Source organism: Nestor notabilis, unplaced genomic scaffold, assembly GCF_000696875.1.
Source record: "Nestor notabilis isolate BGI_N333 unplaced genomic scaffold, ASM69687v1 scaffold3220, whole genome shotgun sequence".
Lineage (NCBI taxonomy): Eukaryota > Metazoa > Chordata > Aves > Psittaciformes > Psittacidae > Nestor > Nestor notabilis.
Window position 1 is genome coordinate 18,592 of NW_009909535.1, and position 13,510 is coordinate 32,101.

The following is a 13,510-nucleotide window of genomic DNA, read 5'->3' on the forward strand; positions in this document are numbered from 1 at the left end:
GTTTTCTCCCAGGCCTAATGCGTTTAGGTCAGAGTAACCTAAGCCACAATTTAAATCAAGCTTATTGGAAGTAATTTGAAAACCTAGGCTGTTTTCATTTTAGGTGGAGAAAATATGGCTCTTGAAACCCTTGCTGCAAGGGAGCTCCTTCCTCTCGAGTTGGTTTTAGTGGAGTGTAGTTCAAACAGGTAAGCCCTTGAGGGTGGGATCTTTAAAACTCCCAAGCTAATTTAGGACCTGATGCTTCTTAGCTGAGGTCTTCCCTGGAACACACAGCCTGTGCAGCACCATCCCCTCACTCCTGTGGGTTCAGCATGCAGCTCTGTTGGCTCCACATATCCCTAAAGCTTCTGAAGCTCAGACGCCTTCTCATGAGGATGCTCACAAGGCCTGGGGTGGAGATCTCTTTGAGCGTGACAGTGTGAATCACTAGGGAGAAAAAGAAACTTCCCATTTTATGTGGATGTTTTCTAACAGATAAGAAGCTGATTAATTAAATGGTAGACACAGCTGTAATATAGGGAAATTAAGGGTTGGAGAGAGATAAGAGTATCTTTTTGTTTCTTTTAAATTGAATTTTAAACACGTCCTTATTATTATGCATCATGGGGTATTACATGCATATCTGAATTGAAATTTTGTTGCCTTCTCTTCAGGATCTGATCACCCATCCCATAACAGTCTTGTTTTCATGTTTCTTGTCAGGTGCCCAGCACTACTGTATACTTCATGTTCAGAACAAGCTACACATGCATCCAAAGCTGTTCCTATACAACTGCATCACTGATGTCTTTTTATGAATCTTGATTCAAATGTAAAGCACACAGTTGTCTCCTGTTTCTGTGAAGTTTAACAGCAATTGTGGAGAAAAAACTGAGCTTAGTGAAATGCTGTTTGGAGTTCCAAGACAGCAAGAGTTGCTTATGTTTTGGGCTTTATATACAGGGGTCTGGACAGGCTGGAATGATAGGCTGTGGCCAGTGGTGTGAGGTTCAACAAGGCAAAGTGCCAGGTCCTGCACTTGGGCCACACCAACCCCATGCAACACTCCAGGTTTGGGGCAGAGTGGCTGGAAAACTGCTCGGCAGAAAAGGACCTGGGGGTGTTGGTTGATGGAGCTGAACATGAGCAGCAGGTGGAATCACCATCCCTGGAAGTGCTCACAAACCGTGCAGAGAAGGCCCTCAGTGACATGGGTTAGTGGTGGCCTTGGCAGTGCTGGGGAACGGTTGGACTGGATGATCTTGAAGGTCTTTTCCAACCCAGTTGATCCTATGATTCTATGATTTGCAGTCCAGGCTTGGAAGCATGTGGGAGCTCCCAGTCCACAGCGTGGCTGGGTCAGGAGAGTGGTATTTTTCAGGAGGAAGCAGTCCTCAGGTCAGGAGGTGGCACTTATACTGGCTTTAGCTGTCTCTTTGTCTGCTGTGTACAGTGTCCCACATGGAGCCATCCTGGAAATGAGCAGAGCAGCAAGTGCTTGGAGAGATGCTGCATACACTTGCGCATTGCCAGGCACATTCAGGCTACAGCGGGCAGCTCAGCAGCCTGGAGGTGGAGGGCACCTGTGCTCAGGAGCAGTGCTGCAGGCTGGAGCAGTGGGAATCCTGGCATCTTTGCTGGGTTAGAGCATCACTGCTGCCTGTGCTTAGTGGGCATGCCGGAGAACAGGGAATGCTCCTCATGTGGTGCATGGCCCTGGCCAAGCATTCCTTAGAGCTGTTTTTCCATTGCAGCTAGGCCTGCTCTGACCTGATTTGGGATGCCAGGACCTCTGCAGTGGCACTGGGGAAGCCATGTACCCTCATGCCAATGCTTCATGACCCTCCTGCTTGGAACAGCCCACCATTCCTGACTATGCCATGGGCAGCAACCTGTCAGGAGCAGCCATTCTGTCAGGAGAAATGCAGTGTTAGGAGTAGTTCTGCATGTTAGGAGTTCACATGCGGGCAGGTCAGGTTTGCACTGCCTGCATGGTAATGTTTTGGCAGCATAGAAGCAGCTGAAAGCCTGGAGTAGATGTAGCTTTTTGGAAAGACAAGTCCTGCACCCCCTGAGCACAGCGGTGCTGCGGGTCTGTCTGTCTGCCTCTCCTCACATGGTTGTGTCTGGTGTGCTCTCAGTAACACATCTTGGCTGATCTCTTTCAATGAGGATGTTCTAAAAGCATAACTGGTTAAAACCCTGTGAAGGAAACAGTGGCTAGTCCAGGAGCAGCTTTGGCTACAGGTGGGCTGCAGCTCTCAGCTGTCAGTTCTGAAAGCCCTGGGGAAGGGAATGATTTTGCACATCACATTAGGTATTTAGAAAGAGTTTTATGTTCTCCCAGATAAATCCAACAGATCTCTTCTGTCATGCAAAGTGAATTTTAAATCTTCAAGACAAAAGTCAGTGAACCCATTCCCTGGCTGTGCTCGATCCTCCCTCACCCCTGGCTGCTTTCACCTCTGATGATGTAGCTACTGCTGCTGGCTGAGACATGCACATGGTCTGTGGATGTTCTTGTCCCTTCTCTGAACCTCCTCATCTTGCAGGTGCCTTTGACCCACCCTGGGGGTCTGCTATGCCTTGTCCTAACTGTTGTATCTCTTTGGGGCATCACCTGCTCTTTCCTGTGCACCTTTAGGGAGTAGCTGTGCTGTCCCAGTGGTATTGCAGTACTATGAAATAAATATCTGAAGACAGAGGAGTGCTAAGAGCACGCAGTGGGAGAGCCAGCTCTGCGCAGGAGGCCTCTGGGTGGCAGTCAGAGCTCCTGGGCAGACCTGTGTGAGGTCCCTGCTGTGGGAAAGCTGCTTCTGAATGTGTTCAATAGAGCAGCTGGGTGCTGCAAGCTCAGAGACAAGCTGCTGCCCAAACCACAACTGTTCCGAGATCATCTGCCCAGAGATTAAAGAGTTGTTAGGCACTCTTCCAAGGGCTGATCGGAGCAGAACATGCCTGGTAAATGTGGACGGTGAGATGGTGGTGTTTGGTGCAGGTAAGAATGGACTGCCCAGTCAGATGAGGACAGCAGGGGCTGTTGGAGTGGGGGCTTTCTCTCCTGTTAGGATAGAAAAAGTGAGGTGCTCTAATTCAGTATAGTGGTGCTGAGGTCCCATTTAATGTGCTGCACTGGCCTCTTTGAAAAGAGGCTAGAGTCTGTCTCGAATGGCCACCCTGGGGACATGTGGTCCCCAGGACACGAACGTGGGAGCAGGACTCTGGGCAGCCGTGAGCAGCCAGCCATGAAGACAAGGAAAGGTGGATGTATCTGCTTGCAGGATGCTGTTTTCTTTCCTTTGTCTTGACTCAGGATGCTGCCTTGCTTGTGCTGGTGTGTACCCTGCTGGCACTGGCATCCTTTGCTGTTCCCAGCATGCCTTTGCCCTCTGTCCTCCTTCTACCCTTTGGTGTTATAACCCTCAGAGACAAAAGGAAGAAGAGTGTCAACTGCTCTTCCAGAATCTCTGAGCTTTGGCCTTGGTTTGGTCTGTCTAGAGGTACTTGGAAGGAGGTGGGATGATGGAGGGGACCAGGAATAGTCCTATGGGAAAACAGAGTGGATTTCCTAAGGCAGGCAGAGCCATAAGCTGTGAAATGCTTTACAGGAAACAAAGGGATGTAGCAACCTGGCCAGTTCTGTCTTCTTGTCTCTTACGCTTTGGGATTTTCTTTGGAAAGGTCACTTGGGGAATTGGGATGAGCCAAACCTACTGCAATTTGCAGTGACACAAGCCTGCTCTGGATCCAGCAGCAGAGCAGATGTGTGCTATTGGTAGCCAGGATACTGGAGAGCCAAAATGCTACTCTCATGGCAAGGAGAGGGTTCCTGGTCAGCACCAGGGCTGCTGTGCTGCACACTGCTGTGCACAGCTCAACTGGGGCACCTGATGTACAGCAAGCCTTTGTACAGGTCTCTCCATGGGGACTCCAGGAGGGTGCTGTCATGGCCTTTGGCTCTGCATCCTGCTGCGTTACACCACTGCAGCTTGCTTTACTTGCCCTTCCCAGGCTGCAGCAGTTGAAGTTGCTGGAGGCAGAGAGGTAGCGTGTGCTAGCAAGTGCTCTGTCACACTTCCCCTTGGGAGGCTCTCAAAGCAGTCACTTCTCATCCCAGTTCATCTTACAGCGTGTGATTGGCCTGATCATTCTGGTGCCAGAGCTGCAGGGCCTGATGAAGAACCTGCTGCTGTCCCAGTTCATCGCTCCTGTTTGCTGGCAACAGGGACTTGCTTTCTGAAAGTGGAGTAGGTCTCTCCTCCCCTCTGCACACAGCAGTGGTGTCTTATGCATCCAACCACTGACAGCTCAAGAAGTACCTTGGCTTCAGAAGAAGCTTCCAGGGACAGTGATTCCACCACTGCCCTCAGGTTGCAGCTTCAACCTGCACCAGGGCAGCTTTAGACTGGATATTAGGAACAATTCCTTCCCCAAAGGGCAGTCAGGCATTGGAACAGGCTGCCCAGGGCAGTGATGGAGTCACCATCCCTGAAAGTGTTCACAAACCGCATAGATGAGGCCCTCAGTGACATGGGTTTGTGGTGGCCTTGGCAGTGCTGGGGAACGGTTGGATCTGATGATCTTGAAGGTCTTTTACAACCTGGTTGATGCTATGATAGGTCCTCACAAGCAGTCTCCATGGGAGCCCTGCTTTAGGCTCCTGGGCAGGAGCTGGCAGTAGCTGCTATCTCACAGGCACTGACTAATCCTTCGAGCAGCACCAGTAGCTCTTCTCACTCGGCCTCAGGCTCCTTCATGGGCTTTTCCTGGCAGGGTTTGGGTCTGTCAGGGTGGCTCTGCTGCATGAGGCTTCCTGTGTGAAGCTTCCCAGGTCAGCTCTGCACAGCACTGTGCGAGAGGCAGCTGAGTTGTGATGTCTGCATGGGAACATTTGCCTTAACTAAGTCCAGGATAAGAGTGGATTTAAGTGCTTTGGTTTATAAATAAACAGCACTGTCGCCAAGGTAGATTTAAGCAGAGCTGGCAACATCCCTGCTTGGGAAGGGATCTCTTTACCACATGGCCTGCTGTTGGACTTCCTGTTGCATGCTAATCCTTTAAGCCTGCTTTAGCTCTGTTAATTTTCCTTCTTTCCTTTTTTCCCCAATGGGCTGCCTCCGTGGCTCATGAATGCCAGTGCTCCTCAGCCGAGCCTGTGCCTGTGGCTGGGCCGAGCACCGGGGCTACCTTCCGAGCACCAGGTACCATGTGGCAGGGCCCCAGGGATGGTGGTGCCTGAATGTGTCCCATTCTCTCTGTCTTACAGGCTCTGCAGTCTGCGCCTCAAGAAACTCACAGTCCTCAAAGAGCTGGACAAAGAGCTGAGCTCTGTGCTTATCGCTGTGAAGATCCAGGTAGGCTTCTCTCCCTGCCTGATGGCAGGAAGCCCGTCCCTGTGCCCTCTGTGAAGTGCTGATCTTCATGTCCCTTGCCTTGTGACAACCCCTTGCTTCTGTCTTGGTTAGCACCCTTGGGGAGGGTTTGGCTCTCACGCAGGTGGGAACGATGCTGCAGGGACAGCAGCAAGCCACCTGGTGCTGGTTTTTGTTGGGGATGAATTTGGTTAGGCCTCTCCACTGGGACAGAGTGTGTCTTGCCTACCTGCCTGCCTGCCTCAGCCAAGGCCCTCCTCTGGAGCTGCTGTTTGGAGTTTGGAATCCCCTACCCCACCATTCCCAACCAGTGCTGGGTGGTTTCTGGCAGTGCCCTCCCTCCCTGGAGAGTGACGGGTGGGAAGGAAAGAGCACAAGGGATCAGCAGCTTGACTCCTGCTGACATTTGCACCTTGTGATCTCACTGCTGCCTCTGCTGTTCCCTCCCTTTCTCTGTGCTTTCTCTCCACGCAGCTCTCTCTTCAGAGCAGCCTCTGCTCTGAACCAGGCAGAGGGGAGAGGGAATTTGCTGTCCTCCTGGTACGAGCAGTCCTCCCCCTTCCCTCTCTGCAGCTGGTGGAAAGGAGATGGGTCCCTGTGGGTGCAGGCATATCCTTTCTGCCTGCCAAAGGACAGTGTAGAAGCAAGATACCTCTTGGGTATGCTGTCCTGGCCACGGCTCCCCTAACCCAGCTGGGATGCAGTGTCCTTTCTTCGTACTTGTCAGCTGGCAGAGAAGCTGCTGGTCCCATGGACAGCACCGTGGGGTGGGAGCTCAGCAGCTTTGCACTCCCACATTGCTCTTTGTGCCGTACATATTAGGATCTAAATCCTGGATTAGTGCTGGAAGCTGCAGTATTAGCGGAGCACTGGGAGCTGGGGTTTGCTTCATGGCAGACCTGATTCACTGGCACAGGAGGAACTGAAAGCTAAGAGGGAGGACAGTAGGAGGATGCTGTGTTCCACACACTGTTGGTCAGCATCCCACTTTGCTGACCTTTCCATCACTGTCTATATGGTGCTATTCAGGAGAGCTAAGACCTGTGTCCCTTTGGTGCAAGGGAACAACCTGGACAGGAGAAAGCTGTCTGGCTGCTCCGGGAAATGCAGGAGCAATCCAGGCTGTGCCACAGATAGATCCAGGGTCTGGGAGCCAGCTGGGGCCATGGCTGGGAGGGCTGGGCTGGGCCCTCACTCCTTTTCATCTCCTGGGCTGTAAGCCCAAGCTGGCTGTTTCTCTGAACTGGGAACCTCTGGCTTCTGTGCAGCCCTCCTTCCATCCTCAGCTGCCTCTTCTCTCATGCACTGCAAACATGAGGCTGGAAGAGGCTGCACTGTGGGATTCCATCTCTTGCATTCAGGTTCTTAATTTAAACATGGTCACCTTCCCTCTGTGTGGCCACGTAGCTGTGGCCATGTGCTGGTGTATGCTCCCTCGAAAGCTGCAGGAAACAGGAGGAGAATGCTTCTGCCCACATGACCCTGTGTCTCCATACCCACTGTGGGAGCAGGTGGGTTTGTGTCCCTCCCGAGGCTGCTTCCACCTGCCTGACCAGCCACCAGGCAGGGCCGAGGACTGCTGAGTCTTCCTGGGAGACAGATGGAAGCTGTAGGCAGCTCCAGCGCAGCCTGCCTACGGAATGGCCTCGGATGGATCCATCCCTCCTGCTCCTCTCCTAGGTAACAGATGAGTCATGCTAGCAAGAAGCTGTTTGAAGGCTGCTCAGCAGGCGTTGCCATCTCCATCTTTTGGATGGAAACAGCTGAGGTATGGGATTTGTGGAGGACCTGCAAGTTCCCAAGGGGGCAGCTGGGGACTAGAGGAAAGGGAGCTAGATTTTCTCTCATTTCAGTAGTAGCTGTGCTGGGTTAAGGAAGTTACCCGTCAGGAAGTTGCTGCTCTGAAAGGCAGATTGCATGCAAACAAACCTCTGACCCTGCCTGAGAGGGGCTGGCACCAGGACAACAGCCCCAGCTCTGGAGACAGTCTGCTCCATGAATGTATGTGACCCAAAGGACAGTGTAAGCCTGTCTGGAATATCTGATCTCCTTCTCACAGTGATCGTGCCCTTCTGGTCTTAAAATACAAATGGCATGGGCTGTTATCTGCTCCTTCATCTGAAAAGACTGCTGTCAAAGGACTAAGGGAGTGATCCATGTCTACAGAACATACCCATTTCCCAGAGGTTATTTGAATAGTTAACATTCAGTGGCTTCCAGTCTGAACTACCGTGGAAAAGGGGACTTTGCTATCACTTGGGTGGTTTTTAAACCTTTATCCCTTATTATTTGGTTTAACAGACTAGAGATGTCAGAGCATTTCCTTTTTGTTCAGCATGGGATTAAGAGATTCAGGTGTGCCTGGCTCAGCTCCATGCAAATGCAAATCTCTGTTTTGGCATTGTAACTGATTATGGTGTGAAGGGAAACGTGATGCTCCCTCCTGGCACACACACACACTCATTCAGAACCGCCCAGTCCTGAGCCGTGAATTGAGGAAACAATCCAAGAAATAAGAAAACAAGCCCCAGCACCCCCAGCACTTGCTGCTCCAGTGGCAGGGGCTCTGGGAGGGATGCAGATCCTCCAGCAGCTGCTTGCAGGATGTGTCTGGTGACTCAGGTTCAACCCTTGGTGCTGCTGTAGACAGATGATGGACAGAATCGCTCCGGGTCCTGCATGGTGGACCGGAATGTGTGCTGCAGAATAGGCCAGGCTAAGGAGTTTCTTGTCTCTGCCTGCTGCCCTGGCCCTACTCCTTGCTGGAACTGGGATTTTTTTGCTCCTCCTTGCTATGCACGGAAGGTACATACAGACTTTTCTGTTGACACCTCACTCACGTTTTGTTTCTAATCTTTTTGCAACCACTTGTAGGAGTTTCCACTCGTACCTGATCAATCCCACCTGCCCCCTAACTACCTTTCTTGATGATACTCTAATAGGCTATTCTCTCCCAAAGTGCACCTGTAGCTCAAATTCTGGATGGTGCTTTGCTGCCTGCCTTGCCCTGGTCTCCCATGCTGCGTTAGTTCTCCTTTTCCAAGTTTGGTGTGCTCTTCCAGCCTCAATCCTGTACTGTGAACAAGACCCACCAGGACAGATTTATCCCTGAAATTGGGGATTGTCTGTTGCAAACCAAAGCTGGGCACCATGCACTTGTGCATAGGAGAGAAAGCTCCTGTAGGTTTTCAGTCTATTGGGTAGTGAAGATCTAACCATTCTATGACTGTGGGTATATGTGTGTATTGATGAAAGAGGGATCTTTGGTGAACATCCTCTCTGCAACAAACAGCAAATAGTAAGTGTGCTGAAGTACATGGTCACAGTGACCACCTATCACCTCTTATTAAAGACATGTTCAGGAAGGAAGTGCATTCTTGGCCAGGAAAACTCACAGATGGTGAAGGGGATGAGCTCCACCTCTTTCAGTTTAGGAAAACCTTTCACTCCTGGCACTGTCACTGGGAACAGTGCTGCAGACAGCTTAAACTGGGCCTCTTGAAAACCAGAAAGGGTTTCCTAGAGCTTGTCTTTGCTCAAATATCAGTGAGAACTGTAATGCTGCATTACTGCAAAATGTGAAGGCCTTTCTTTTACCTCCCCTCTATAGGTGGTTTGGTTTCATTTTTCCTTGCTAGCATGGGTAATACCATCAACAGAGGTGAAAGAAAGACCTGTTATCAGCACTACTCAGCTCTGCTGGATCCTGCTTCCTGTCAGCAAGCAGCCTTGGGTGCTCGCTGAGTGCTGAAACATGCCTGTGTCATTGCCATTCTCTGATTGCAAAGGGAATATAACTGTGGTCTCCTTCACAGTGCCACCTGCATGCTCCTATCATGTCTTCTGGGGCTGCTGCCCCATTTGCATTGGAGATCATAGAATCCCAGACTGGTTTGGCTTGGAAGGGACCTTAAAACTCATCCAGTTCCAACCCCCTGCCATGGGCAGGGACACCTTCCACTAGAGCAGGTTGCTCCAAGCCCCTGTGTCCAGCCGGGCCTTGAACAGTGCCAGGGATGGGGCAGCCACAGCTTCTCTGGGCGCCCTGTGCCAGGGCCTCAGCACCCTCACAGGGAAGAACTTCTTCCTAATGTCTCATCTCAATCTCCCCTCTGTCAAGTTAAAGCCATTCCCCCTTGTCCTGTCCCTACAGGCCCTTGTCAAAAGCCCCTCTCCAGGTTTCTTGTCAACCCTTTATGCACTGGAAGTTGCGCTAAGGTGTCCCTGGAGCCTTCTCTTCTCCAGGCTGAACCAGCCCAGCTCTTTCAGCCTGTCTCCAGAGTATAGGTTCTCCACCCACTGGAGCATCTCTGTGGCCTCCTCTGGACTCGTTTGAGCAGCTCCATGTCCCTGGTGTTGGGTTGTGTTGACGTGAAGAGCTTGGGGCTCTAACCTTAGCCAAATCTAGGATTTGTCTGAGTCGCTGAAGGGTTTCTAGCCATGGTTAACTTAGGATCCTGCTGGCCACAGCATCTGTCAGGATAAAGCTGTGAAGGGGATGTGGAGGTTCTGAGAACGACCCGATTCCTTTGTGCTGCTGTGCCTGTTTGTTTAGCTTTGACTCATCTGCTCACGAGCTCACAGTGTAAATTAAGGAGTGCTCACAACAGCCATGGTAACTGATTCTCAACAGCAGCTGTGCTGGCCTAGCCTGTTGCCTCCCTAAATCAATGTCTCATCTTGCTGGCCCATTCCCAAGGAGGCAGCAGAGAGTGAGGAACCACCATGAGCTATTTTATACTTGGAGCTGGTCCCACAGCCCTGGAGTGACACAGCTAGTAAGTACAGGCCTTTCTGGGAAGTCTGTGAGTTGTGCCACCCTGCAACTAAGAGAGCCTGGTGCATACAGGCAGCATTTTTCATCCCCAAATCATTCAGTGTCTCTGTCAGCAGCCAAGCTGTACAGCTAGTAAAGACAGAACAGAGTCACAAAATCAACCAGGTTGTAAAAGACCTTCAAGATCATCCAGTCCAACTGTTCCCCAGCACTGCCAAGGCCACCACTAACCCATGTCACTGAGGGCCTCGTCTACACAGTTTGTGAACACTTCCAGGGACGGTGACTCCACCACTGCCCCGGGCATCCTGTGCCAATGCCTGACTGCCCTTTGGGGAAGGAGTTGTTCCCAATATCCAGTCTAAACCTCTCCTGGAGCAGCTTGAGGCCATTTCTTCTTGTCCTGTCCCTTGTTCCTTGAGAGGAGAGACCAGCCCCCTCCTGGCTCCATCCTCCTTTCAGGCAGTTGTAGAGAGCGATAAGGTCCTCCCTGAGCCTTCTCTTCTCCAGACTAACCCCACCAGGTCCCTCAGCTGTTCCTCATCACACTTGTGCTCCAGGCCCTGCACCAGCTCCATTGCCCTTCTCTGGACCCCCTCCAGAGAAGTAAACAAAAGAGTTGGAGTGGGTGTGTAGTTTGAGTGCCTCTCTTACTGCCCTCCTGGGGCAAAGAAGCGTTTGTATACGTGGATTGTTTGTGTTCCTTGTTGCCCAAGGAAAAGGCTAGGAATAGTTTTCTGAGGCACAAGCTGGGCGAGTGGGGTGGAACAGAACAGAGTCAAGGTACTGGCTCTTTCCTTGTGGGCTGTGAACACCATTGACACTTGTGTGCCTGGTGCACTGGAATCTGTGGCCAGGATGCTCCAGCTTAGCCGTGTGCATCTGCTAATCTTGTTGTAGGGTTCAAAGCGAGTCCTGAGATCAAATGAATACGTCCTCCCGCCTGGCGGCCTGATGGAGACAGAGCTGGAGCTGACCTTCTCACTGCAGGTACCTTGTGTTGCCTGGTCACCTGGGCCCCTCCTGCTCCCCTCACCTGGTGTTCCTCAGCAAGCACAGCTTCGGGGGCTCAGTGTGAAGGGAGCAGCGTCTGAGGAGGGGCCTCCTGTGGTTGCCCATGCTCAGATCATAACAGCACAGATTTCTGCTGCTGGCCAGCTGCTCTGTTGCTTCAGGGGTGGTTGTGCTGGGCATGGGGATATAGAGAATGATGTGGAGTGGTGGTGGCCTTTGAGGGGCGCCTTGAAGTTCATCAGGTCAGATCCTGCTGTACATCAGCACTAAGGAGGTTTTTACCTGTGTGTCATGCTGAGCCCTGCCCTCATGCTGCCATCCTCCCTGTGCTTCTCCAGTACCCACACTTCCTCAAGAGAGATGGCAACAAGCTACAGATCATGCTGCAGCGGAGGAAGAGGTACAAGAACCGCACAATCCTGGGCTACAAGACCCTTGCAGTGGGAATCATTAACATGGCCGAGGTACGGGGTGCTTGGGAGCAGAGGGAGGTAGGACGTGGCTTCCCTGTGTCAGCACCAGGAAGGGAGCTGGGCCAGGGGCAGGCGCTCAGAGCGGGGAGTGCTCTGGCTTGTTGAGTAGCTGTAAGACGGGGTGGGCTACCAGCTGCTATCATGTCACCCTGGCAGGGGGCTTTGTCTGTCTGTCTGTCTAGGTGATGCAGCACCCAACGGATGGTGGGCAGCTGCTGGGCCTCCACAGCAACATGAAGGATGTGAACATCCGCGTGGCTGAAATCAGCATTTACTCTTTGTCCAGTCAGCCCATTGATCATGAGGATGGGAACGTTCCCTCAGGTCCTAAAATCAAAGCTTCAGGTGTGTTAGTGCTCATCACAGACCCGAAGGCAACTACCAATCATTTCACTGGAGCCGTGACAGGCGTCATGCTTAGCTGTGGCATCTGCACTGTGTGCTTTCAGATCGCTCCCCAGACATTGATAACTACTCTGAAGAAGAGGATGACAGCTTCTCCTCAGAGCAAGAAGCCAGCGACGATGCTGTGCAGGGTCAGGTAAGGGAGAACCTGGCAAGGTGGCCCATGTCCTGCTCCCATTTCTGCAGCAAGAGTCAGAGGCTGAGGGTCTTGGTCACTCTGAGCCCTCTCACTTCCCTTGTAAACAGTTGTCATGGTTTCAGAGGGCAGAGAGCCACAATACCTGACAGTAGGAAGAACTGTGGGCTTCTGGCAAGTACATGGTAGGGCAAGGGACTTTGGAGAGCCATAGGTCTCACCCATGTCTTCTTGGAACTGTCTGGTTTGCAGCATAAAACCCCTGCTGAGTCCCCTCCATCTCATCCCACGGTTCTCTCCTGTGTCTCTGTGATAACAGGCCAGAGACTGCCTTCTCTCAATGAGAGAGCAGAGATTTTAGGAAGTACAGTCTGGGTCGGAGGTGGCAGACCTATCCTAGCCATGTGATAAGCTATGCTACTGCTGTTTGCTGTCCTCCTGTTGTGGTGTCTACACACAAGGCCAAAACAGACTTGTGGTAGCATGCTGGTCAAGCGCAGGGACAAACCCTGTTCAGGGTCCTGCACATTACTCGTCCCATTGTGCTGGCTTAACACATCAGGGCTGTGTCCCTGGGAGTTCTCTGTGTTGTTGAGACTGATCCCTGGAAGGATACTTTTTGGGAACCCTGAGCTAACCCTGGAGAGGGGAGAGCAGGACAACACATGGGTCACAGGGAGGCTGCTGAGTGCAGAGAGAGGAGTTTTAGGTTGTAACAAGGACTGCTGCAGAAAGCTGCTGTATCTCTTCTGCATACTGCTGTTACATGTCCCTCTGGAGGGACCTGGGGGCAAAGGAAGAATGTCTGTTGGGGGCCAGTGCTAAGGAGGGTGAAGGAACTGCACTGAGAGAGGTGGGAGAACTGAGAAACAAGTCTGGGAGCAGAATGGACAAAAGCTTTTCAAATGGGAGTCAAGCATGGGGCAGAGGAACTTGTAGGAAGTGCTGCTCCCTGCACTCTGCATTGCTCTGATGTGCTGTGATCTTTTGCCTGCAGGATCTGTTTGATGAAGAGGATGACTTGAGGAAAACCAAGAAGGCTAGGAGGAAAATGATCCGAACCACATCAATGACCAGAGTAACATCAGCATTTACCGAGTGATCAAAGAGATGGAAGGGATTCATTTCCTCCCCTCCCTGCAGGGAGTGAGAGGGCTTTGGGGGGGATTCTGGCACCGCTGCAGAGCAGGGGAGAGAGCCCTTTGCTCTGAAAAGGGGCAAACCTCTTACCGTTAATGAGTTAGCTTGCTGCTCAGAGCTGTACCCCAGCTCATGATCTGTACTGGGTTTAGCCTGGTTTCATATCACGGATGGTCTGTGTGCACCACAGTCTCGACTTGCTGCTCTGACA

The 13,510-nt window shown here is 51.8% G+C and overlaps 1 protein-coding gene across 1 annotated transcript in view; it reads left to right on the top strand.

Moving 5' to 3' along the window:
• Positions 1-5,248: 5,248 nt before the first annotated feature.
• Positions 5,249-13,510, top strand: part of LOC104413772 (phosphofurin acidic cluster sorting protein 1-like) — a gene marked incomplete at its 5' end in the record, with an annotated part of 18,276 nt that continues 10,014 nt past the window's right edge. The window contains 6 exon segments of the mRNA XM_010024897.1: positions 5,249-5,336; positions 11,032-11,121; positions 11,484-11,609; positions 11,801-11,963; positions 12,068-12,159; positions 13,157-13,237. Coding sequence (XP_010023199.1) covers positions 5,249-5,336; positions 11,032-11,121; positions 11,484-11,609; positions 11,801-11,963; positions 12,068-12,159; positions 13,157-13,237 — 640 coding nt within the window.